The sequence below is a fragment of the Lepidochelys kempii genome, chromosome 24 (assembly GCF_965140265.1).
Source record: "Lepidochelys kempii isolate rLepKem1 chromosome 24, rLepKem1.hap2, whole genome shotgun sequence".
Classification (NCBI taxonomy): Eukaryota; Metazoa; Chordata; order Testudines; family Cheloniidae; genus Lepidochelys; species Lepidochelys kempii.
Genome location: NC_133279.1, coordinates 11,139,233 through 11,166,847, shown reverse-complemented (window position 1 = coordinate 11,166,847; position 27,615 = coordinate 11,139,233). Strand labels below are relative to the sequence as shown.

General features: G+C 53.2%; 1 protein-coding gene across 1 annotated transcript; it reads left to right on the top strand.

Annotated features, from left to right (window-relative positions):
* Positions 1–5,770: 5,770 nt before the first annotated feature.
* VSIG8 (V-set and immunoglobulin domain containing 8) lies at positions 5,771–13,225 on the top strand. Its single transcript, XM_073323503.1, has 6 exons — positions 5,771–5,819; positions 8,369–8,571; positions 9,818–10,019; positions 11,115–11,279; positions 11,660–11,794; positions 13,083–13,225. The coding sequence occupies exons 1-6, from the start codon at positions 5,771–5,773 to the stop codon at positions 13,223–13,225; spliced, it is 897 nt and encodes a 298-aa protein (XP_073179604.1).
* The last annotated feature ends 14,390 nt before the right edge of the window (positions 13,226–27,615 follow it).

Here is a 27,615-nt window from a genome sequence, read left to right as displayed (position 1 = left end):
TCAGCTCCCCGCTCCGTGCTTCCTGCCTGCCACTGATCAGCTGTTTGGCAGTGGATGAGAGGTGCTGGGGGGAGTGGGAGGAGCGAGGGAGGAAAGAGGTGGGGCAAGGGTGAGGCCTTGGGGGAAGGAACGGAGTGGGGGTAGGGCCTCAGGACTGAGCTGGGGTGGAGCACCCCCGGGGAAAACTAGCTGATCAGTCTGGGGGCCATTAGCTGAGGGCTGTAAAAGAAGACACAGGAAGGAAGGAAGGAAGGAAGGAAGGAAGGAAGGAAGGAAGGAGGGTGGGGAGTTTTGGGGACACTGGGGCATGGCCACTAGGTAACTTGAGGCGATGAAAGACCACGAGTGTCGATGAAGCCCCCTCGCACTAGGCCCAAGTGTCCTTGGCCCCCCACCCGCCTGGAGGCACTCACAGCAGTTATGCGCACTAGGCCCAAGTGTCCTTGGCCCCCCCGCCTGGAGGCACTCGCAGCAGTTATGCTGAGGATCTGCAACAATATCTTGCAGAGTCAGACTGTCTGAAACTAAACAAGGCCAAACAAGACAGATATGGAAGAACAATGCTGAATAAAGCAGCTTTATGTATGATTTAACAGCTGGTACAGAGAACAAGGGAACTAGCTGGTAACTGGATTGGCTGGCTATATGGATACTTAGGGCAGCTTGCTATTGGATAAGTATGCTGAAGAAAGGATGTATAAAAGCCTACGTAACTTCCTGCTCTATGTGCAGGATTTGAGATTCTATTCTCCCTGTACCTTCTTTGAAGCTTCAAATAAACTTTTCTGCTTCTCCACCCCATTGTGATTATTGGGTGATGCATTCCGGGCAGCGAACCCCCTGCTGTTGCTTGCCTCTGGCACTGGGTGCCGGCAACAGGAGGAAGAGGATTGGCTTAGCTAAGCCTAGTATGCTCTCAGATCCCACAGGAGGGAGAGCTCTGGTCCCCTCTGGTCCTGTGGGAAAGCACAAGAAACCACTGCTGCACAAGACTGTGTTGGGGTTGATGACGGGACTATAAAGAACTAAGGTGGAGGTGCCATCCACTGGAGCATCTGATTGGTTTCTGGGCAGCAGAGAGTGGGGATGGAGCAGGCCCCACTGCAGTGTCACCCAAAAGGACTGATTAGCTGTGGAGTTTCTGGGGAACTGCTCTGAGATCGACTGCAATGGAGAAGAAGGACTCAAAGAGCTGGCCCCACATAGATGGAACTACAGCTTGAAGAAGAAGACAAGCCCTGAGATGAAACAATCCTAGCCAAGGTCCCTCCTGCCTGCTTCCTTCAGTGTTCAAATCACACCTCAGCCTCTGAAACCAGCAGGCTCGGGGGGTGGGGGGAGGGGCTGCAGTCCTGCACCATCCCACATACAGGGATCGATGCGCCTGATAATGGGATATGGGCAGCCCTGGGGCATTTTCCCAATAACACTTCCCTCCCTCCTCATCCTCTCCAGTTGCTTCCCCGTGGTCTCAGTGCCCACCCCACAGGAGTCCCCCTTAATTCTAACATCAGCCCTACCAGCAAGGTGCCAGGTGCTGCCCAGGTGAGTCCTACCCACTTCCTGTCCATTAGTGGAGAGCTGGGCCTGTCCACACTGGTACCAGCAGGAATGGTTTGGATGGGATTGGGAAGGGAGACATGCAGCCTGGTTTGTATAGGCACCAGCAGAGCTGCTCAGCTGGGGCTCCCAGGGCCGCTCCAGCAGCCGGGGCTGAACAGACAAGATTCCCGGTCTCCTTTTGTTTCTCCAAGCGAAACTCCCCACAGTTCAGGAGGCCCAGCATGCGGCCAACACTGCTCATCCCACTGAAATCCAGATGGGCTCCGGCGTTTGTACTGGGGGGCATCCTCGGGGCAGGCTTCTCCCTAGAGGTAGCGAGTGGCTCTGCTTGAGTCCGGAGGTCAGGAGTGCGCCGGTCCCTATGGCCGGGCACAGAGGGACATGCAGCACTGTCAGCCCCAAATGGTACCAAATCAGGAGTCCAGGCCCAAAAGTTGTGAGATTGGTTTAAAATCATGAGATTATTTTAAAACTAGTGAATGTTGGGTTCTGTCTCTTTGTCCCCTGGTTTGGAGCTCAAGGGTCGCACTCAGTCCAAGTTTTTCTCTTCAGCCACAAGTGCTAGAAACTAACTTTCTATTCAAATAAAAGCCGAGGTCCTGCTGCTACATCACAATTCCAGAAGCCGAGGCATGAAGAACCTTGCAAATCTCAGGATGAAATCGCAAGAGCTGGCCGCATTGGCCACGGGCAGATTCTCACCTGGACAGAGCAGGCCGGAAAATTTCAAAAATAAGTTGGTGGGAAAAAGAGACAAATTCTTGTGCAAATGTCCCCATTTTCTGACCTGCTGGAAAATCCTGGGCCTTCACCAGCCCTGGGGGCCTCATGGGGGGCCTCAGGCAGATTTAATGACATAACTCCTCCATGGGGGGTTGCTCAGATCTCTTCAGCGGGAAAGACCATCAGCCAGCACCCTTCTCCCCAGGCATCCATACGCCTTCCTGTTCCTGATCGTCTCCCTCCACAGTGACAATAACAACAATGACAGGTTTCAGAGGAACAGCCGTGTTAGTCTGTATTCGCAAAAAGAAAAGGAGTACTTGTGGCACCTTAGAGACTAACCAATTTATTTGAGCATGAGCTTTCGTGAGCTACAGCTCACTTCATCAGATGTTTACCGTGGAAACTGCAGCAGACAACAATAACAATTGGCACCTGAATTCCATTGAAAGTGCTCTGGGAGGATGAGTTAGTTAATTACATGATAAGTGCACGCTGGGGAGATCCCCTCGGGCTGCTACTAGGCATATCTCCCTGGATTACCCCAGCTGGGCGGGTTCAGCTCCTGGCAGAGATTTTCAAGGAAGAGTAAGTGCAGGGAGTGAGGCAGGAGCACCACCCTCAGAGTCAGTGCTGACCCCAATGACCCTGTGCGGTGCTAGAGGATGCTGTATTGCAGGAAGCAGGGGGGGGGGCTCAGTAGGGGGTGCTCTCCCCTCGAAGTCAGTGGTGGCCCCAATGACAGTGTGGTCCTAAGGCGTGCCGTATTGCAGGGAGCGGGGTGGGGGCTCAGTAGGGGGCGCTCTCCTCTCCCAGTCAACACTGGCCCCAGTGCAGCACCTGCTGCTGAGGGGCGCTGTGCGGCAGGGAGCAGGGCAGGTGACTCCGTAGGGGTCGCTCCCCACTAGCAGTCAGTGCTAACTGGTGTGCCACACCCCAGCACATGTACATTGTGCCAGACATGCACACTATCCCTCTCACACCCGCACACAAACACTGTGGGTAAGATACAACCTGAGATGTGGTGCCCAGGCCCCCGGGGGGGACTCAGAGCACCTGGAGAAGCAACACGAGCATGAGAACATCTAGATTTGGGTTCACCCTGTCACACACTCAGTCACACATCCCATCACATGCTCACAGTCACACACACTGTCACACCCCATCTCACACACACTGTAACACACAGTCACACAAACCATCACACATGCAGTCACACACTGTCACATGCTCACAGTCACACACACACTGTCACACCTCATCTTACACACACTGTAACAGTCAACAAACCATCACACATGCGCAGTCACACACACACACTGTCACACCTCATCTCACACACACTGTCACACAAATCATCACATATGCACAGTCACACACTGTCACACGCTCACTTTCACACACATCTCATCACACCCCATCACATGCTCACAGTCACACGCACACCGTCACACCCCATCACACACTCAAAAGTCACATACAGTGTGTGTGAGATAGGGTGTGACAGTGTAACACACTCCCAGTTACACAAACCATCACACACAGTCACATCCTCACAGTCACATCCCATCACATGCTCAGTCACAAACCCTGTCACATCCCATCTCTCATACACACTGTAACACATAGTCCCACAAACCATCACATGCTCACATTCACACATACCCCATCACACCCTTTCACACCCCGTCACATGCCCACAGTCCCACACCCCGTGTCAAGGTTCCTTCCCCACTCTGAACTCTAGATGTGGGGACCTGCATGAAAACCTCCGAAGCTTACTTTTACCAGCTTAGGTTAAAACTTCCCCAAGGTACAAACTATTTTACCCTTGGACTTCCACTGCCACCACCAAACTTTATCTGGGTTCCTGAAAAAACGTAGTTTGGAAACGTCTTTCCCCCCAAAATCCTCCCAACCCTTGCACCCCACTTCCTGGGGAAGGTTTGGTAAAAATCCTCACCAATTTGCATAGGTGACCACAGACCCAAACCCTTGGATCTTAGAACAATGAAAAAGCATTCAGTTTTCTTACAAGAAGACTTTTAATAGAAGTAAAAAAGGAATCACCTCTGTAAAATCAGGATGGTAGATACCTTACAGGGTAATTAGATTCAAAACATAGAGAATCCCTCTAGCCAAAACCTTAAGTTACAAAAAAGACACCCAGACAGGAATATTCATTCTATTCAGCACAGCTATTTTCTCAGCCATTTAAAGAAATCATAATCTAACACATACCTAGCTAGATTACTTACTAAATTCTAAGCCTCCATTCCTGTTCTGTCTCCGGCAAAAGCATCACCCAGACAGACACAGACCCTTTGTTTTTCTCCCTCCTCCCAGCTTTTGAAAGTATCTTGTCTCCTCAGTGGTCATTTTGGTTAGGTGCCAGCGAGGTTACCTTTAGCTTCTTAACCCTTTACAGGTGAGAGGAATTTTCCTCTGGGCAGGAGGGATTTTAAAGGGGTTTACCCTTCCCTTTATATTTATGACACCCCGTCACATGCTCACAATTGCACATTCACACACAGTGTTACAGGCTCATTGTCACACACTGGTGCTCCCTATGTTGCACGCTCACATCCAAACTGGCCGCTCAGGTGGACTCATGTTTACTCTCCCTCCCTGGCTGTTTCTAATCCTCCTTTGGTTTTGCTCATTCTGCAGATGGTCCCTCTGCCCCCGGCACCAGAGACAGATGTGTTGCCGGCACAGGCAGCCTGCCCTGCCCCCTCCTCCACTGCCTGGCCAGACCTGGGATGTTCTCTCACTAGGGATGCCAATTTTGGTTGGACATATTTCTGAAGGTTTCATCACATGACATAATCTTTAATTAAAGATTAATCTTTAAATTTCTGGAGACTCCAGGGCAATCCTGGAGGGGTTGGCAACCCTATCTCTCCCTTGAGACTCTGTGTGACAAGCGGGCGCCTGGTATGGGCTTGCGGCTCTGTCCCACTGGCTATGGTGCAGGGGGAGGGGCCGGCAGCCTGGCAGCCACACACACCACACAGGGAGAATAGACATCTCCCTGCTACCAGGTCACTGGTGCCTGCCACTGCAGGTGGAAACTGTAGGTGTAAGCTCAGCGGATGGGTTGAGGCCCCATTAAAAGCTTTGAGGCCAGCTGTCGCTAACCTTCCTCCCAAGCCCTGAGCCTAGAGAGCCACCTGTCAGGCCTCCCTGTGCGAGAAGGATGCAGGGCAACAAGCCCGGCTAGCAGGAAAGCCCACGCCAGCCAAGCCAGTGTTAATTATCAGGTAGGCACAGGAGAGAGCGGGCGGCAGCTCACACTCACGGCTTGGAGCCGCTCACTCACCTCCTCACTCACCCCAAAGGCATTCTCCTTGGAGGGAGGAACACCCAGCCCCGGCAGATAAAAGCAGCCCCAAGACGCTCTGCTTCCCTGTCTCCGAGCTCCCCACTCAGGATCGTCTCTCTTCTCTGCTGCTCTGGATACGCTGGGAGAGGCTGCAGGACCATGGCTGGGCGAGGGACTGTCCAGCTCCTCCTCTTGTGTCTAACACCAGGTAGGCTTCTCCAAGGGACCCCTCAGGCCCTCCCCAGCCAGTGACAGGGAGCCGGAGAGGGTGGGAACGCTACTGAACTTGGCTCTAAACCCCCCTCCCTCCCCATGGCTCCCAGCCTGGCAATTTAGGGCTCATCTACATGGGGAAATTGCCCAGCATAGCTGTAGTGGAATAATGCCTGTGAGCTCCTTGGGGCAGGAACTGTCTCTTTGTTTTGCATTTGCACAGCCCCAAGCACCATGGGGCCTGGTCCCTGGCTGGGGCTGTTAGGTGCTACGATAATACACCTAATAAATAATGTACAGCTCCTAGCACCATGGGGCCTGGTCCCTGGCTGGGGCTGCTAGGAGCTACGGTAATACACCTAATAAATAATAACAATAATAGTTGTGCTGGAATAACTTCCTTGTGTGGACACTTGATTCGAGAATAACATGGAGTTCATTATGGAACAGGAGCAATTATACTGGAATACAGTCATTCTCGTTCCAGAGAAGCGTTCACACCGGGCAGTTTAGCAGGCAGAGCTAGAGCCGAATAGTTTCCCCTATAGCTGTCATTTTACACCTGTGTGTACTCAAGCCCTTAGTGCGCCACAAAACTGCTCCGGCTCCATAAATCTGGGCATTTCCCATATGGAGCAGCGCTGACAAAATGCAGCAAGAGAAAAACCTCTTACGGTACGTCTACACTGGAGCTGGCAGTGTAATTTCCAGCTCAGGTCGGTGTACACAGAGTAGTTTTGATTGAGCTAGTGCACTACATCTGTGGTTCTCAACCTTTCCAGGCCACTGTCCCTCTTTCAGGAGGCTGATTTGTCTTGTGTAACTCCAAGTTTCACCTCACTTAAAAACTACTTGCTTGTAAAATCAGACATAACAATACAAAAGTATCACAGCCACACTACTACTGAAAAACGGCTGACTTTCTCATTTTACGATGTATTTATAAAATAAATTGATTGACATATAAATATTGTACTTACAATATAAAAAGCAGTATAAACAAGTCATTGTATGGAATTTTAGTTTGTACTGATTTCGCTACATATAGCCTGTTGTAAAACTAGGCAAATATCTAGATGAGTTGATGTACCCCCTGAAAGATCTCTGTGTACCCGCAGCATTTCAGGGAGAACCACTGAGCTACACAGAACAGTGTAGCTGCCACGGCATGGGTGGTAGGACACTTGGGATAACTACCCCGAGTACAGTCCCGCCCAGGACTCCAGGTGCTTGCTCAGGTGGCTAGCCCATCCCACCGTCAGTGCTGCCAGAGCTGGACTGCTATTTTTACTGAGCTAGCAGCTCCATCAAAGCTAGAATATGTGTATCTACCTGAGCTGAAATCCCCTCAGCTGCTGCAGGAGTGACAATCAGCCAGCAGCACCCTTTTCCCAGGCATGTTACCTTCCTGTGCTGTCCTCCCATATAGTGACACTTTGCAAGCAAGAGTCCTTTGCACCTGGATTACACTGCACCTAGAAAGTGCTCTGCAAAGAGTCACCAATTAATTACACAACAATGAAACACTGGAGAGGTCCCCTCAGGCTGATAGCAGGCAGCTCTCCCAGAGTACCAAGGCTGGGTGTGTTCTGCAGACATACCTGGCTTAGACACATCAGCCCTGGCAGATCTAGCTCTGAGAACCTCCCCTGTGGACTCTTTTCCAGCTGCAGGCAGGGGGCATGGCTGGGCTTCCCGGGCCTGTGGATCCCTGGCTGCTGTTGGCAATTGGTGCAAGTTGGAGAAGCCTCTTAATGAAGCAGTGCAATAAATAACAACACCCCCGCCCCCTCATTCCCTGCAGGACCTTCGCTCACTTTCCCGAGGCTGAGTCAGGACCCAGCAGGTTGCTGAAACTGGCAACTTTAAAAATCAGTTGAGTGAAATTGTTCACTTCATCAGCGCGGGGGGGCTTTGTGCAGGATGCTGCCCTCTGCTGGCTGGAATGTGTTGGACTGGCACACTCGTGAGTGCATTATGTGCACACTTGTTCATTGCAGTGCCCCCTGCTGCACGGCATTTCAAATCGAGCCCCAGTATCAGCAGTGTGGCTCCCCCTAGGGGCTGTCTGAGCTCACTAGCCTGAGGTAAGTATTCACCAGAGATCACCCCAGGGGCACTGGCCTCAGATACAGGGCAAAACCCACCCTGCTTCGCTGTATTCTGACAGGGCCAAGTGGGATCCTTGCAGCAAGATGTCCACAGCTTGACAAATATTGGGCAATAGAGCCCAGCTCCGGGGAAGGGAGCCCATCTCTGCCCAGGGCACAGCCTGGTCCCTGCATGGATAATGCCCCCCTATGCAGCATCTTCTAAAAGTTGATGGGACATGCTTCCCCCAGAGCCCCTTCTCTGACAATCCCCTCACTCATTCCCACACTGGCAGGCCACAGGACTGGCTCCCTGCATAGCTGGCTCTGGGCACTGCAGGAAGGGCTCAGTCTCCGCAGAAGGTGCCCGGGGACTCCTCCCTCTCTTTGCAGCTGTTCTGCCCAGAACTAGCCTGTCTGTCCTGATGGGTGGCTCTGTCTGTCTGACCCTCAGCTCTGCTGGAGGCCGTGCGGATCAATGCAAAGAGCCAGCAGGTGCTGTACCTGGCTCAGGGGGACTCGGTGAGGCTGGGCTGCCCCTACATCCTGGAGCCTGAGGACAATGGACCCAACAACCTGGACATTATATGGACCATGGTGAACCCTGACCAGAGGCTGCCGGTGAGTCTGAGTCCTGCCCCTCATCCCACTTCCTTAGCAAGGCACATCAAACGCCTGGCTGGAATCTGTGCTGGGGTCTGTTTCCAGCTCTGCCCCTGGCTTGCTGGGACACCTTGGTCGAGTTCCTGCCCCTGCCTTTGCCTCATGGACTGCTACCCCCTGCCCAGCACTGGGTCCTTGCTCAGATTCCATCTCCCACGAATCCAGTCCAATTGCGGAGACCCCTGGGCACTGCCCCCTCTGCCAACCTGGCTGATGGCACCCGGCCACCCTTCCTCACCCTTGAGTGTGTGCATATTCTTGAGCCCCCTCATGGTGCCGGTCCCTCCCTCGGGCACAGCCCCAGCAGCAGGTCCGAGTCTCCCCCAGGGCCCATTGAATTGTCCTGTTCCAGCTGCCCCCTGCGACTTGCCCCAGCGAGAGGCCTCCCTCAAGAGGGGCTGTCACCCTCTGCTCCTGAGGCCTTAACCCCTTCCCCCTGGGCCCTGCGCTTCTGCCTTCCACAGAATCCCTTACATCCCCTTCCCCCCGCCACCCCATGCCTGGACTCTGAGCTCACCTGGCTTGGGCTCCACCAGCCTCTCCGCTCCCAGTTGGCCCCAGTCCCTGGGCAGGGCATTCCCTGCCCCACCACCCAGCACCATCAGTGTAGACTGGGGTTCTCGAACTTCATTGCACCGTAACCCCTTCTGACAACAAAAATTACTACACAACCCCAGCAGTGGGGACTGAAGCCTGAGCCTGCCCGAGCCCCTCCACCCTGGCCCTGGGGGCCAAAGCCAAAGCCCAAGCCCCACCATCCTGGGTGGGGAGTGGTTGGAGGGGGGCAAAACCCAAGCCCTACCGATCCAGGCTGGGGGAGGGGGCAAAGCCAAAGCCCGAGGGCTTCAGCCCCAGGTGCAGGGCCTGTAACCTGACCCGCAACACCCAGGGCAGAAGCCATGGGACTTTGGCCCTGGGCAGTGGGGCTCGGGTTTCAGTCCTCAGTGGTGGAGCTGGAGTTGGGGCTTGGACTTGGCCCCAGGCCCCAGAAACTCTAACACCAGCCCTGGTGACCCCATTAAAATCGGGTTGTGACCACTTTGGGGTCCCAACCCACAGTTTGAAAACCACTGGTGTAGAACATGCATCTCTAGCAGCTCCCTGTACAGGACGGTCCCCAAGGACCTGGATTCTCAGCCCCCAGTGCTGCTCCTGCCCTGGTTCTGCCCCTTGGCAGGTCTCCAGTCCCCCTTGCTCACCACTCACCATTGCTCACTGCTGCTCGGTTCCTCCCCATCAGTTCCTGATCTACCAGGACCAGAAGATCAGGTATGGCAGCGTCCCAGGCCTGCAGCGGAGGGTGGCATTTGTGGCCCAGGACCCAAGCCTGTATGATGCCTCCATCCACCTGGCAAACCTGCAGGTGTCGGACTCGGCCACCTACGAGTGCAGGGTGAAGAAAGCCACTGTCGACACCCACTTGATCACCATTACTGTGCTCGGTGAGTCCCGCCCCCAACTGCTGGCCCCTCACCCCCAGCAGTGGCAGATTAGCCACTGGGCCAACAGGGCCCATTCCCAGGGCCCCCAGCCAATTGGGGGTCCCCCAGAGAAATGGGTGCCCATGCCCCGACTTACTTGGCCACCCAGCTCTCCTTCTGGGGAGTGTGGGATTGCTCTGCAGGCAGAAGGGGCCTTCACTTGCTCTGACCCAGGGCCCCACAAACCTTTAATCTGCCTCTGACCCCGACCCATCCACTGCCCACTGACTCAACCCCATCCATTAACCCAACCCCACCCACTGACTCAGCCCCACTCACTGACCTAACACGAACCCTTGCCAACACCCTCCAGGTCACCCTCATCGTGCTAGGTGAGTCCCACCCCCCCGCTGATCCCCCCATGGTCCACTGACCCACATTCTACTCACTGACCCAACCCCACCCATTAACCCAACCCCACCTTCTGACCCAAATTCCACCCACTCACCCAACACCAACCCCTGCCAACACCGTCACTGTGCTAGGTGAGGCCCAGCAACCCTGCTGATCCCCCTGCACCTACTGACTCAACCCTCACCCATTAACCCACCCCCACCCACTGACCCACCCTCACCCACTGCCAACACCCACCAGGTCACCATCACTGTGCTAGGTGAGTTCCAATCCCCACCCACGGACCCAACCCACTAACCCAAACTCCCCCTACTGACCGAACCCCCACAACCTAAGCCCGGCCACAGATCTAAACTCCAACCGCTGACCCAACCATCACTGCCCCCGCCACCCCCAGACCTACCTCTGCCCACCACCCCCGCCTGCTATTCCCCGTGGACAGACACTGCCTACTGATCTGACCCTGCCTGCCAGTCCCCATATGCTGACTTCAGCCCACCGACCCTGCCCACCAATCTGCCTGTCCATCAGCAATCCCCATCCTCTGACTCCCCCTTTCAGGGGGCACTGCCACCCCATTCCTGCTGTACCCGAGCTCTGCCTGCCTGCCTGCCTGTCTCTGAGCATGGCCATGTCCACCTGTCCATCCCTGCTGCTCCTTACTAGCTCCCATTAACTGATGTGATTTGTGTCTCTCCCCAGAGAAGCCGGCCGCCCCTCGGTGCTGGATGGATGGGGAGCCGGCCAGGGGCAGGGACCTCATGCTCAGGTGCTGCTCTGATGGGGGTTCCCTTCCCCTCTCCTACCAGTGGTCCAAGATGGGAGGGGACTATGCCATGGGCTGGCTGCCCCCCAGGACAGTGCAGGGTAAGCAGTGGGGGCGGGGGATCCCTGGGAGGTGGGCTGCTCACTTTGCTGAGCTCATCATGGGGTGTGTGCCCCAGGATGGTGCAGGGGAGAGGTGGGGGCGCCCAGAGGGTGGGATGCTCTTGTGCTGAGCTGGGAGCATCCCCTTGGAAATGTCTGTGACATGAGTTTCCTGAGGTCTTGGCACTGGGGGGACCCTTTTCATGGATGGAGCAGCTGGGGTGTTTTTGGGGGTGGGCCCACACATGGCCCTGATGTGTTGCCAGGGGGCTCTGGCTGTCCTGCGCTGTCCCAGGGCCACCTAGGGGTGGAGGAGCTTCCGCCGCCCTGTCGGGGGTACTTTGTGGGGGCCCACTCAGGGCTGGGTCTCTCCTGAGCAGGGCAAGGCTCCGGAGACCTGATGATCCAGAGCCTGTCTCAGGAGCACGCCGGGACCTACTGCTGCCGCGTGACCAACAGGGTGGGTTACTCCCAGTGCATGGTGCACATCTCCATCCCTCGCACCGGCTACTCAGGTAGGATGGGGGGCACAAGGCCCGGACAGGGGGCAAGCACCCGAGTGCCCAGCGGGGCAGGACCCAAGCATCTGGCAGCAGCTTCTTGAAGCTGAGCCTGGACCCCAGGCTGGGCTGGGAGCGGGACCAGCCTGGCGTTGTGAGCACCCCGAGGAGAGGGGCATGTCCAAAAATATCAGTGTGAGGGGCAGCCTGAGGGGCCAGAGCCAGAACAGAGCTCAGCCCCCAGCAGCCCCCAGGGAGCACTGGAGACCCCCCCTTCCCTGTAGGTAACAATGGAGAGCCCCCTTCCCTATAGGGAACAATGGAGAACTTCCTTCTCCATAGGAAGAAAAGGAGGACTTGTGGCACCTTAGAGACTAACACTTTTATTTGAGCAGAAGCTTTCGTGATGCATCCGATGAAGTGAGCTGTAGCTCATGAAAGCTCATGCTCAAATAAATGTGTTAGTCTCTAAGGTGCCACAAGTCCTCCTTTTCTTTTTGCGGATACAGACCAACACGGCTGCGACTCTGAACTCTCCATAGGGTACAATGGAGACCCTCCTAGGGAACAATGGAGAACCCGCTTCCCCAAAGGGAACAATGGAGAACCCCCCCGCAATAGTGAACAATGGAGAACCCCCTTCCCCATAAGGAACAATGGAGAACCCCCCCAATAGAGAACAGTGGAGAACCCCCTTCCCCGTAGAGAACAATGGAGACTCGGCCCCTCCTGGGCTCTGTGGTTGGTGCCCCACAGCTAGGGCTCTGCTGGGCTGTGGTACTTTAGTGTAATCCCGGTTCTATGGGGTGCTGTGGGGGGAGGGCTGGTGAGCTGTGATGTGCAGGAGGGCAGACTGGATGATCTGATGGGTCCTGCTCGCCTTAAGCTCTCTGACTCTAATCCCCCTTGCCTCCTGCATTGGGAACAATGACCCATAGACAGCAAAGGCGACTCCCCCATCTCTGCCCCCATCGCTGGGGCTGACCAGGTGCCAGGGACGGCCAGGTTCTTGGGGCCAAGCTGCAGCTCCAGGCTAATGCACTGACCCCGCGTAGCAGGCACCTTCTCACAGGAGCTATTGCCCGTGCAGGGCCCCATGGATTACATGGGCCTGGCCAGGGCCTCATGGGCAGCCCAGCAGGGGACGCCCCTTGGGCCTGCAGAGCGAATATGGGAACAGTGCCCGGTGGGCAGGGGTGTCGATGGGGCTCAGCGGCCAGGGGTCCCTGTGGTGTTTTCTGGGTGTAGGTCCCAGCCCGGTACGGGGAGGGGAGAAGGTGACAGGTTTGCTCCCCTTCTGCAGGTACAAGGAACGTGGGGCTCATTGTGGGCTCTGTCCTGGGGGCCATTTTCCTCCTGGTCCTGCTGCTCTCGATCCTCTGGGCCCTGCTGTGGTACTGCCGACGGAGGCGCAGCCAGCCCGTGGCGCCTACTGAGATCAGGTGACGCCTCTGGGCTGGGGGGAGGGGGCGCCGTGGAAGGGAGGTGGGGAATAAGGGGGAAGGGGCAAGGAAAGAAAGGGGGTTAAGGAAAAAGAGGGGAAACAGGCAAAGCCTGGAAGAGGCTGGAACGATAGAGCGAGACCCGAGGCTCAGGGTGACAGTGTGACCCGAAGCGGCTGCGTTGGCACCCAGAGACCCTGCATGCGCCCCGAGGGCGAGCAGACTGTGGCAGGCCAGGTAGGCCTGGCACTGGCTCAAAATGAGCCAGCGGAGGGGGCTGGGTGCTAAAGGGGCAGGGAGGAGTGACCTGACGCTGCCTATCCCTGCCCACAGAGACTGTGCCCCTGCTGGCCCATACAGAGGTGGCCACCTGCACCCCAGCCACGGCTGCTCGCATCACATCAGCTACACGCCATGCCAGAAGTAACACCCCCAGGGGTGGGGAGGAGAGCACCCCCTGCAAGCAGCGGGACTCCCAGCTATGCTCCAGCTCCAAGCAACCCAAGAAGCAAGAACCTCCCCACTGTGTGCCCAGCCCCACGGCTCCATCCACCCTCTGCGCAGATCCAGGGAGCTCCGATGCTGCTCCTGCCCATGGGAAGCCCATGAACAATCCCAGCTGCTGCGGGGGCATCCCCATGATGGTGCTGACACTGGGCAGGGCTCTTGGGCTGAGACCCCAGGGCGGTAGCAACATTCAGGGACCTAGCGCTGACCTTTGTGCCTCTTTCACAGGGTTGCTGAGCCCCTGCCCCATGTCCACCAGTGGGGAGTGGGAGAACCCCCCACCCATGCCATACGCACCCCACGGTTAGGGAGACTCCTTACTGCACACAAACAAGACGTAGGGCTGGTAATACCCCCCGCACCCACCTTACACACACACACTTAGTGGGGTGAACTGTATCACGACATGTCAGGCCGTGTGTCGTGACATGATGCACCTGGCACTAGCCGGATACAAGTATGGAATGTGACGGGGGGAGGGCAGACAGCACCCAGCAGCCTGGGAACTGCCCCTCTACAGCTCAACACCTTGTTTCTCTAGGAGGCCCTGGGGTTTGCACAGCCTGTCTGGGCTCCAGCTGGAATGACAGACACACCTTACTCATGGGCCAGGGTGATGGGGACAGATGGGGAGGGGGCTCCCTGGGGCTGGGGTGATGGGGTAAAATGGGGAGGGGGCTCTCTGGGCCAGGGATGATGTGGGGGACTCCTTGGGGCTGGGGGTGATGGGGTCAGGGATGATGGGGGTCAGGTAGGGAGGGGGGCTCTCTGGGCCAGGGACAATGGGGTCAGATGGGGAGGGGGCTCTCTGGGCCAGGGATGAGGGGGGGACTCCTTGGGGCTGGGGGTGATGGGGTCAGGGATGATGGGGGTCAGGTAGGGAGGGGGGCTCTCTGGGCCAGGGACAATAGGGTCAGATGGGGAGGGGGCTCTCTGGGCCAATGGATGAGGGGGGGACTCCTTGGGACTGGGGATCATGGAGTCAGATGGGGAGGGTGCTCCCTGGGGTCAGGGATGATGGGGTCAGATGGGGAGGGGGTTCTCTAGGCCAGGAATGATGGGATCAAATGGGGAGGGAGCTGCCTGGGGCTGGGGTGATGGGGTCGGGGTGGAAGAGGTTCCTAGGGATGATGGGGACAGATATTGAGGGAGCTCTTTGGGACCAGGGGTGATGGGGTTGGGTGAGGAGGGGGGGTTCCTGGGACTGGGTTGATGGGGTCAGGGGGGGAAGAGGTTCCTAGGAATAATGGGGGCAGATATTGAGGGAGCAACTGGGGACCAGGGGTGATGGAATCAGGTGGGGGAAGGGCTTCCTAGGGGTGATGGGGACAGATGTTGAGGGGGGTCCCTGGGGTCAGGGTTGATGGGGTCTGATGGGGAGGGGGTTGGGGTGAGGTGGGGTAGAAGCTTCCACACCAACTTTGGTTATTGCATGGTTCAGTCATCATGCTCTAGTGTGGCAAGCAGGGAACCTGGACTCCTGGGTTCTGTTTCCATCTCTGCTACTGATGTGTCCCTGTGTGACCTGGGGCAGGTCCCTTTCCCAAGCTGTGCCTCAGTTTCTGCCTCCATAGACTGCGGCTGGTGATGCACACTTCGTCTGTGGAGAGTGGTGTAAGAGCCAAGTAGCGCTGCTCCCAAGGGAGAGGTATCAGCCTATAGATCGTGTGTGTCACACAGGGTCTACCAGGCTGGCCACAGGTAGTGGCATGTACAGAGCAGTTCCATTAAAGGAGTCAAACGGACTGAATCATTTATGGGACGTGTCCTCTAACACCATCAGAAGGCGAGACCCGCCCCTCCCCAAAGCAATGGATGGGGCTGAGACCTCTTCCCCTCCTGGCTACAGGGTGGGGAGAGCGTGAGGGCTGTGCCCCATTAGAGCCACTCATGGGTGCGTATACACACACACACGCAGCCCTCTCACTGCATGCTCACTCACATACACACACCCCCCTTTTCCGTGGCAGGCTCTGGGCCTGCATGGGCACATGGGTTCCTTTCAGACCCTGTCACCCCTTTGTTCCCATTCTCTTTCTCTTGGTCCCACATAGCCCCCAGGAGAGGGGAGCTCCCAGTCCCAGCTCCTCCTCTGAACTACTCTCCCTGCTGCCCGGGAGCCCTCACTGCCTGCCCAGCCTCCCTGGCCAGCTGGGACAGGGGCCGCGGGGCTCGGATTGACCCTTTGAATGACTGTAATTACCATTGGAGCAATTCACCAGGGGTTGTGATGGAATCTCCATCACTGACAGTTTTTAGCCCAAGCTGAGATGTTTCTCTAACAGCTCTGCTCTAGGAATCACCTGCGGTCAGCTCTCTGGCCTGGATTATCCAGGAGGTCAGACAAGATGAGCACAGTGGTCACTTCTGGCCTTGGAATCCATGAATCTTTTATACTCTTCTCTGGTTACTAAGGGCATCAGCCCCAGCCGCGTCCAATCAGGTGACAGAATGGAGGAAGGGGAGATGAAGGCAGCTGACTACTGGGCACAGCAGCCCCTAATGCTGGCCCATCCCCCACCCCCAAATGATCAATGCTCCAGCACACTATCCCCCCATAGCTCCAGTCTGCTCAGCCCAGCTCCCATCACCTCCCCCTGCCCTTGGCACATAGGCCTGGGCTAGTAGAGAGCATTCTGAACTGGGGTGCAGGAGCCCGAGTTCCTCTTCCCAGCTCTGCCACTGGCTTTGTGTCATAACCTTGAGCCAATCCCTTAGCCTCTCCTGTGCCTCAGCTCTCATCTGTACAATGGGGGTGGCCCTTCCCTGCCCATGGGGCCTGAGACTAAGGGTTTGTAGCACTTAGAGAAGACACTACCTATGCCAATGGGAGAAGCTCCCCTGTTGGCATTGATACTCACTTCCCCGCGAGGCGGTAGCTATGTTGATGGGAAAATCCCACCCACCGACACAGCGCTGTCTACACCAGAGGTTACACCTTTGAGCAATGCAGTGATACCGAGATAAGTTGGTAACGCAGATCAAGCCTAAAACCCATCGATGGCTGTGGCTCAGACGCCCTGCCGGCGAGGGGCAGAGTTGTCTCCATTCAGCATGGAGCATGGGAGCAGGAGCAGGGGAAGCGCCCTGAAAGTAGGGGGGGGCACAGAAGGGGGGGCCACAGGGCCCCTCCTGCACCACACCACACCCTCCGCCCCCCGAGATCCCACCCAGCATGGCCCCTTCTCCCCGAGGCCCCGATTCCCCCTGAGGCCCTGCCTTCACACCGCCCCTTCTCCCCGAGGCCCTGATTCCCTCCGATGCCCCACCCTCGCACTGCCTTTTCCCCCCAAGGCCCCGCCCCTCATTTGCTCCTCTTCACCCCCTCCTGCCATCACTTGCCCTTTCAGCTGGTAGAAAGTAGGGGGGCCATGGCCCCCTGGCTCCCTCCCCCCATTCCAGTGCCCCGATGGGCAGGGGTGATCTTCAGGAGCCCAGAGCACTCTGGGGCAGCTCAGAGCCATTAGAGATGCAGGCTGGGGACCCAGGAGGAATGGTGTCTCTGTTGCCACAGCAGGGAAAGAGCATCAGGGGAGAAGGTGAGACAAGCCCACCCCAGCTGGAAATACAGCCAAAGAAACAGGAGTGTAACCTGCCCCTGACTCAGTGCCTCTGGGAAACAGGCACCATGGCTGAATGCTCCAGCTGGGGAGCCAGAATAGGGGACGCCAGGGGCCCCATCACTTTTTCCCACCCGTAAGGGCAAGCGACAGGGGGAGTGGGCAGAGAAGAATGAGTTGGGGAGGGGCCTCAGGGGGAATGGGTGGCATGAGGGCGGGGCCTCAGGATGAAATAGGTGGCATGAGGGTGGGGCCTCCAGATGGAATGGGTGGCACGAGGGCAGGGCCTCAGGGGGAATGGGCAGTGTGAGGGCAGGGCCATGGTTTGGGCTCTGGTGGCCCCACAATTTTAGGGAGTTTTCCACTACTCCTGGCTCCAGCCCATGTACTTCATGCCCCTTTTACCTCTCCTGAGAGGATCTACTCCTTAGACCGCAACCACCCCTGTATCTTTGACTAACAGCCAGTCGCCTCCAGAAGATCGCCATAAAGACAGGTGTGGGCCAGGGGGAGAATACAGCAGAGAATGAAGTGACCCACAAGTGCATGGCATAAAATGCTCCCCATCTGAGACTCGGGCACCAGCCATACTCAATTCACACCATAAGCCACAGCGTTTCTCAGGCACAGTCAGGGAATCATCTGCCAGGCTTTGTAGCAATTCTCTGTGGTTGCTTGAAATTAAATACTAAGCACATAAACTACAGAGCGCTAAAGTCACAGTGTTGATGTGATATACTTCCACTTCTGTAAGGCGTTGGACTTGGTCCTGCACAATGTTTTGGTTAAAAAATGAGACCAATATAAAATTAACATGGCACATATTAGATGGATTAAAAACTGGCTAACTGACAGATCTCAAAATGCAATTGCAAATGGTGACTCACGTCACGGAGTAGGAGTGTTTCAAATGGGATCCCAGGTGGATGGGTTCTTGGCACTAGACTATTTAACATTTTTATTAATGACCTGGGAGAAAACAGAACCCTCACTGATAAAGGTTGTAGATCTGGGGTTCTCAACCCGTTTCTTTCTGAGCCCCCCCCTCCACTCCCCAAACATGCTATAAAAACTCCATGGCCCAGCTGTGCCACAATTGTTTTTCTGCATATAAGAGCCAGGACTTGCGTTAGGGGGTAGCAAGCAGGGCAATTGCCTGGGGCCTCATGCCACAGAGGGCTCCCACGAAGCTCAGGTGCTCAGGTTTCAGCTTCAGCCCCAGGTGGTGAGGCTCAGAGCCTTGGGCTTCAACCCCCTCATAGTCCAGCGTCAGCTTTCAGCCCTGGGGCCCAGCAAGTCTTTTGCCGGCCCTGCTTTATGGACCCCCTGAAAGCTGCTTGTGGTCCCCCAGGGACCCTCGGACCCCTAGTTGAGAACCACTGTTGTAGATGACACAAAGATTGGTGGAGGGGTAAACAATGAAGAGGGCACGTCACTGGTACAGAGCGACCAGGATCGCTTGTTATTCTGGTTGCAAGCATACAATATTTGTTTTAATGTGGCCAAAGGTAAAGTTACACATCTGAGAACAAAGAATGCAGGCTGTTCTTACAGGATGGGGGACTCTCCCCTGGGAAGCAGTGACGCTGAAAAAGACTTGCGGGTCGCGGTGGATTATCAGCTGAACACAAGGGCCCCTTGCAATGCTGAGGCCAATGGGCTGATGCAGTCCTAGGATGTATGAACAAGGGGATCTTGAGCAGGTGCAGAGAGGTTATTTCACCTCCGTATTTGGCAGTGGTGTGGCTGCTGCTAGAATACAGTGGCCAGTTTGGGTGTCCATGATTTGAGAAGGATGTTGACACATTGGAGAGGGTTCAGAGAAGAGCCAGAAGAATGACTAAAGGATTAGTGAACATGTCGATTAGTGCTTTAGAGTCAAGAAGCTGAAGCTACTTAGTTTAACAACAGAAGGTTAATGGAAGACTTGATCATAGTCTGCAAGTACCTATAAGGGGAACAGGGCTCTTAAATCTAACAGACAAATGTATAATAAGATCCAATGGCTGGAAGTTGAAGCTAGACATATTCAGTCTCGAGATTAGGTGCAAATTTTTAACAGTGATGGCAAGTAACCTTTGGAACAATTTACCAAGAGTTGTGGATTCTCCATCACTGACACTGCCCCATGCCCAGCTCTCCACTCCTGGCCCCACTCTGTGGGGGGGTGTCTCTGGGTGGAGGGTGCTGAGCATAGGAGTTTGGGGGGTACTGTGGTTCTCAACCTGCAGCCCAGGTAACACTTTGTGGGCTGCATATGCTGTTCTACACCAGCTTTCAGAGTCGCAGCCAGGTTAGTCTGTATCCGCAAAAAGAACAGGAGGACTTGTGGCACCTTAGAGACTAACACATTTATTTGAGCATAAGCTTTCGTAAGCTACAGCTCACTTCATCTGATGCATGCAGTTGAAAATACTGTGGGGGAATTTTATATACATAGAGAACATGAAACAATGAGTGTTACCATACACACCGTAACGAGAGTGATCAGGTAAGGTTCTAAACCATACACTCTAGTTCAAACAGGACTTCCTATGGCTTGTGTTATACAGGACTAAATGATCACAGTAATCTATGACTCTATTGTGTAGTGATTGAATAACTATCATAGTAGTTACTTACGAAATCAATTAGCTAAGAAAGACCAGACAAATTACAGAAGTAAGACAAACCCTGGTGTAGATTCCAGGGCACTAACAAAATGATAAGTACACCAGTTACGCAGCAAGCCAGCCAGATCATGGCTTGTCCTGCCCCTTGGAATCCACTGCACAGAATATCCCTCAGCCTCTTCTGCACAAAGAGAAACAAAGCTGAGCAGAAGCAGCCTGCTGGGAGCTCATTTCCTTCTGTGGTCTCAGCAATTTTGTTTAAAGGCTGCAAAAATTGTTATCTGAGTTGAGAAGAGGAACCAGAAGAAATATTTATATCTAACCTGGCTCTAGCTCCAAGAGAAGAAACCAGAGTCCGCATGGAGGAGATATCTGCCCCATCCATCCACTGTGACACTAGGGACACTAGCAGGCACACACGTAACAGGAGCCAAGGGCTAGAAGGTGCTGTTAGAACAATTCAAAACGGAAATATGACGCATTTTAATAGGGATGGGAGCTAGTCACTGAACAATGGTTCCCAGGATGGTGGATCCTTCATCACCTGGAGTCTTTACATCAGAGCTGGATGTCTTTAAAAGTCACCGGACCTCACAGTGTCACTTATGCAGTAGGGAAAAATGATTTCCTAATCCTGCAGTCCCTTGGTCAGGGTCTCTGGCCTGGGTTATGCAGGAGCTCAGACTGGAGGACTGAAATGGCCCCTTCTGGCCTCAACATCTGGGGGTGACATTTTCACTGACATTCATTTGTGTCTGTCAAACCCTACCCCCACTTTGAATCTATAGCAGCAGTTCTCATACTATAGCAACCCAAGCCCCCCATTATGATTTAAAAATTTTCATGGACCCCCAAGACCCCCACTCAGCCCCAGGCCCTGCCCCCACTCCACCCCTTTCCCCCAAGACCCCATCCCCACCCCACCTCTTCCCACCCTCGCTCCACCCCTGCTCCTCCTCTTCCCTGCCTCTTTCCACCCCCTCCCCTGAGCACCCCAGCCCCGCTCCTCCCCCTCCCTCCCAGTGCCTCCTGCATGCCGCTGAACAGCTGTTCAGCAGCATGCAGGAGGTGCTGGGAGGAAAGGGGAGGAGTTGATCAGTGGGGCCCGCGAATCCCCTGGACTACCCTTTTGGACCCCCAGGGGTCTGCAGATCCCAGTTTGAGAAACGCTGATCTATAGGTTAATTATAATTACTTAAAATTAGCCTAGAAATAATTTATAGTAAGATGGGGTAAATCACAGTATGGTCTAGTATTTAAACATTTAATAATTTTAGATATTATAGTTTCTTAGTAATTTAATTATTTACTTTTAACAGAAATGACTAAAGAAATCAATGTCTCAATATACAACACTGACCATTGCTGCAAATGGCTTCCGAAATAGCCACCTTCTCTAATGCAACTGGCAACGTTTAGGAGTTTACTCAAGGTGTGGAATGCAGCTGCTCTTTAAAAAATATAAAAGTAAGGAGTCAAACAAACAAAGGTAGTGTTACCCCTCAGGAGCCTTCTCCCACCTCCTTAACATACAGCTTCCTGTGCCTGGAGACTGTTGAAATGTAGGGCTTTGTGCTCAGCTGTCTGATTGAAGAGATAGTTTTGCTATGGACCTGCTATGGGTCGGATTGAAGAGATAGGATTGCTAGGCAGAGACGGGCTCCACCTAACAAAGAGAGGGAAGAGCATCTTCGCAAGCAGGCTGGCTAACCTAGTGAGGAGGGCTTTAAACGAGGTTCACCAGGGGAAGGAGACCAAAGCCCTGAGGTAAGTGGGATACCAGGAGGAAGCACAAGGAGGAGAGCAAAAGAATGGAGGACTCCTACCTCATACTGAGAAAGCAGGACAATCAGTGAGTTATCTTAAGTGCCTATACACAAATGCAAGAAGCCTGGGAAACAAGCAGGGAGAACTGGAAGTTCTGGCACAGTCAAGGAATTATGATGTGATTGGAATAACAGAGACTTTGTGGGATAACTCACATCACTGGAGTACTGTCATGGATGGATATAAACTGTTCAGGAAGGACAGGCAGGGCAGAAAAGGTGGGGGAGTTGCATTCTATGTAAGAGAGCAGTATGACTGCTCAGAGCTCAAGTATGAAACTGCAGGAAAAACCTGAGAGTCTCTGGATTAAGTTTAGAAGCGTGAGCAACAAGGGTGATGTCGTGGTGGGAGTCTGCTATAGACCACCGGACCAGGGGGATGAGGTGGACGAGGCTTTCTTCAGGCAACTAACAAAAGTTACTAGATCTCAGGCTCTGGTTCTCATGGGGGGGGGCTTCAATCACCCCGATATCTGCTGAGAGAGCAATACAGCGGTGCACAGACAATCCAGGAAGTTTTTGGAAAGTGTAGGGGACAATTTCCTGGTGCAAGTGCTGGAGGAACCAACTAGGGGCAGGGCTCTTCTTGACCAGCTGTTCACAAACCGGGAAGAATTAGTAGGGGAAGCAAAAGTGGATGGGAACCTGGGAGGCAGTGACCATGAGATGGTCGAGTTCAGGATCCTGACACAAGGAAGAAAGGAGAGCAACAGAGTACAGACCCTGGTCTTCAGAAAAGCAGACTTTGACTCCCTCAGGGAACCGATGGGCAGGATCCCCTGGGATGCTAATATGAGGGGGAAAGGAATCCAGGAAAGCTGGCTGTATTTTAAAGAAGACTTTTTGAGGGTGCAGCAACAAACCATCCCAGTGGGCAGAAAGAATAGCAAATATGTCAGGCGACCAGCTTGGCTTTACAGACAAATCTTTGGTGAGCTTAAACACAAAAAGGAAGCTTACAAGAAGTGGAAACTTGGACAGATGACAAGGGAGGAGTATAAAAGTATTGCTCGAGCATGCAGGGGTGTAATCAGGAAGGCCAAAGCACAACTGGAGTTGCAGATAGCAAAGGATATGAAGGGTAACAAGAAGGGTTTCTCCAGGTATGTTAGCAACAAGAAGGTCAGGGAAAGTGTGGGATCCTTACTGAATTGGGGAGGCAACCTAGTAACAGATAATGTGGAGAAAGCTGAAGTACTCAATGTTTTTTTGCCTCCATCTTCACAGACGAGATCAGCTCCCAAACTGCTGAACTGGGCATCCCAGTATGGGGAGGAGGTGAGCAGCCCTCAGTAGTGAAAGAACAGGTTAAGGACTATTTAGAGAAGCTGGACATGCACAAGTCCGTGGGTCCAGATCTAATGCATCCAAGAGTGCTGAGGGAGTTGGCTGATGTGATTGCAGAGTCATTGGCCATTATCTTTGAAAACTTGTGGCGATCGGATTGTCCCGGACAATAGGAAAAAGGCAAATATAGTGCCCATCTTTAAAAAAGGGAAGAATGAGAATCCAGGGAACTACAGACTGGTCAGCCTCACCTCAGTCCCTGGAAAAATCATGGAGCAGGTCCTCAAGAAATCCATTTTGAAGCACTTGGAGGAGAGGAAGGTGATCAGGAACAGTCAACATGGATTCACCAAGGGCAAGTCATGCCTGACCAACCTGATTGCCTTCTATGATGAGATAACTGGCTCTGTGGATATGGGGAAAGCACTGGACGTGATATACCTTGACTTTAGCAAAGCTTTTGATTCATTTTCCACAGTATTCTTGCCAGCAAGTTAAAAAAGTATGGTCTGGATGAATGGACTATAAGGTGGATAGAAAGCTGGCTAGATTGTCGAGCTCAATGGGTAGTGATCAATGGCTCCATGTCTAATTGGCAGCCAGTATCAAGCAGAGTGCCCCAGGGGTCAGTCCTTGGGCCAGTTTTATTCAATATCTTCATTAATGATCTGGATGATGGGATGGATTGCACCCTCAGCAAGTTTGCGGATGACAATAAGCTGGGGGAGAGGAAGATAAGCTGGAGGGTAAGGATAGGGTCCAGAGTAACCCAGACAAATTAGAGGATCAGGACAAAAGAAATATGATGGGGTTCAACAAGGACAAGTGCAGAGTCCTGCACTTAGGACGGAAGAATCCCATGCACCGCTACAGACTAGGGACCGACTGGCTAAGCGGCAGTTCTGCAGAAAAGGACCTGGGGATTACGGTGGACGAGAAGCTGGATATGAGTCAACAGTGTGCCCTTGTTGCCAAGAAGGCTAATGGCATATTGGCTGCATTAGTAGGAGCATTGACAGCAGATCGAGGGAAGTGATTATTCCCATCTATTCAGCACTGGTGAGGCCACAACTGGAGTATTGCATTCAGTTTTGGGGCCTCCACTATAGAAAAGATGTGGAAAAATTGGAGAGAGTCCAGCGGAGGGCAACGAAAATTATTAGGGGGCTGGGGCACATGACTTATGTGGAAAGGCTGGGGGAACTGGGCTTATTTAATCTGCCGAAAAGAAGAGTGAGGGGGGACTTGATAGCAGCTTTCAGCTACCTGAAGGGGGATTCCAAAGAGGATGGAGCTCAGCTGTTTTCAGTGGTGGCAGATGACAGAAGAAGGAGCAATGGTCTCAAGTTGCAGTGGGAGAGTGTGATGGGTTGGATCACAGAAACCCCCTTGGGGCTGTCAACTGATGTGCCAAGACTACTTCTGCCCCTGCTTTCCCTACCCTCCCAGATTGGAACCCTGCCTGGCTTGAGCCAGACCCGCTAGCCTGCTGCAAACCCAGATCCAGGTCTGAACCATGTCCCCTAACAGCTGTAGGCTTAAACTGAAAGCAGCTTAAGAAGTGTTCCTGTCTTTAACACTCAGACGCCCAACTCCCAATGGGGTCCAAACTCCAAATAAATCCGTTTTACCCTGTATACAGCTTATACAGGGTAAACTCATAAATTGTTTGCCCTCCATAACACTGATAGAGAGGTATGCACAGCTGTTTGCCCCCCCACCTGCCCTGGTATTAATACATACTCTGGGTTAATTAATAAGTAAAAAGTGATTTTATTAAATACAGAAAGTAGGATTTAAGTGGTTCCAAGTAGTAACAGACAGAACAAAGTGAATTACCAAGCAAAATAAAATAGAACATGCAAGTCTATGTCTATTTCTAAGAGAACAGGTAAAACCTCACCCTCAGAGGAGTTCCAGTAAGCTTCCTTTTACAGGCTAGTCTCCTTCTAGTCTGGGTCTAGCAATAACTCACACCCCCTGTAGTTACTGTCCTTTGTTCCAGTTTCTTTCAGGTATCCTTGGGGGTGGAGAGGCTATCTCTTTAGCCAGCTGAAGACCAAATGGAGGGGTCTCCCACAGGCTTAAACAGACTTTCTCTTGTAGGTGGAGACCCGCTCCTCTCTCCTATGCAAAGTCCAGCTCCAAGATGGAGTTTTGGAGTCACATGGGCAAGTCACATGTCCATGCATGACTCAGTTTTTACAGGCAGCAGCCATTGCTTACATGCTACCTTGAACGTCCTCAGGTAGACTTCTTATGTGGATTGGAGCCTTCCAAGATCCATTGTGCATTAAGTGCTTCTTGATTGGGCACTTAACTTGCAAATTCCCTTCTAAAGAAGCTGACCAAATGCTTTACTTAGGTTATTTAAAATCAAACAAGTATACAGCCAGTATTCATAACTTCAAATACAACAATGGCACATGCATACAAATAGGATGAATATATTCAGTAGATCATAACCTTTACATAGATATGTTACATGCCATATGTAGCATGAAACATATTCCAGATACATCATATATATATTCATAAGCATATTTTCATAAAGCTTTATGGGGGGGTCTGTCATAGAGAGGTCTAGGTTGGATATTAGGAAACACTATTTCACTAGGAGGGTGGTGAAGCACTGGAATGGTTACCTAGGGAGGTGGTGGAATCTCCTTCCTTAGAGGTTTTTAAGGTCAGGCTTGACAAAGCCCAGGCTGGGATGATTTAGTTGGGGTTGGTCCTGCTTTGAGCAGGGTGTTGGACTAGATGACCTCCTGAGGTCTCTAGCAACCCTAATCTTCTATGATTCTATGATTCTAAAGTCAGCTCCTGAAGTCCTCTTCCTCAGCCCATCACTAGATGTCATGGGAGAGCTCATTCAGATCCTGATTACACCCACATTACTCTGAAGCAATCTGGTGTAAATCAGGAGGAGCTGCACTGGAATCAATAAGATTTGTGGAATTGGTAAAGGTCGAGCAGGGGAAATACATGACACAATGCAGCTTCCATGAGTCGTGCTTTCTCCCACCTCCAGCTGGCAAGCCCACTCATGCCTTCCTGGCAGACAATCACCTGGCCTCAGTTATTCACACCTTCATCACCACTCATCTGATGACAGCAGTGTGATAGACCTGGGCATGAAGCCTTCAGCCCTTAGAAAACTCCAACTAATACAGAACGCCACAGTGCATTTCCTCAAGAACACAGACTACCATGAGCCCATGAGACCCTGCACAGACTCCCCTTAGAAATGTCACAACTGGGGCTTGGGCAGTCAGACCTAGTGGTCACAGCCAAGAGGCAGGAACAGGTCAGGAAAGCAGGATCTGGGTACAAGTCAGCAGAGCAGGGCTCAGGAGCCAGTCAAAAAGGCAGGGTCCGACAAAGCAGCCAGCCAGGAACTAATCCATTTGCACAAACAACTTTCTGTGCCTCCTTCTGGCTTAAATAGTGCAGCTGGACCAATCGGTGTGGCCGGGTGCTTCTCCAATCAGGACACATGTGGGTGGTGCCTCTCGTGGGCCAGGGTTCCATTAGCCACTCAGCCCACAAGTTGCTAACAAGCCATGGGGCGGCAGCTGGGGGCAAAGGTTGTTTGGGGACCTATGCACCCTGGTTCAGGACCTGTAGTGCCTCACCAGAACAGGTGCAAGGTCACAGCCCTGTTTTTTGGGACGCTCAGTGGTGTAAAGGAAAATGAATTAGCAGGTCTCTAACCAATCTAGGTGTTAGATTCGACTCTAGGATCCCACAAACTTCTAAACTCTGAGTCCAATTTATACAAGCATCCTTTATTAGTCAACAGAAATACAGCTCGAGCTGGGTGCCTCAGGAGAGGGACTCCGCCCCTCAGAAATTGCAAGCATTTATACCCTTTTCAGTTGGTAACACCGCCCTTGCCCATGTTCAAAGTCCAATCCCCTAATTTGAGTAGGGGTCTCTGTCCTTTCCTATTGGACAGTTTTGTTGCTGAGTGGACTGTCCGTTGCCGGGTACCAGATGTACTCCTGAAGACAATTAGTTCTTCTTTTTGCATTTCTCCCTTATCTCCAGTGATAACGGGCAGTCTCAACTGGTTTTGCAGCTGCTTCTTCAGCATTTCTCTCAGGTCAGCCTGACCTTGGCCTAAGGCTTCAACTACTTTAATCGCTGATGCTAAGTTAGTAACTTATGCTAAGTTATAAGAACAAACTTATTCAACATTTATATAAAATAGCATATAAGCACTTTTCTATAACAGTGGCCTGGGCCAAGGCACCTAAAAGAGCCTAAAGCTCCAGCCGGGGGGCTGTGATTGACAGCTCTGCTTCTCAGGTCCATAGAACCATAGGGTTAGAAGGGACCACAAGGGTCATCTAGTCAAGATGCAGGATTTGTTGTGTTTAAACCATCCCAGACAGATGGCTCCAGCCTCCTTTTGAAAACCTCCAGTGGAGGAGATTCCACAACCTCCCGAGGCATCTGTTCCATTGTCCTACTGTTCTTACTGTCCAATGGAGTTCTCCGCCAGCAGGGAAAGCTCATCTGTGCTGGAGACAGGGCTTCCTCAGGGGCCACTCCCAGACTGTGGAGCAAACTCCCCCAGGAATTATGGACTCACCACTT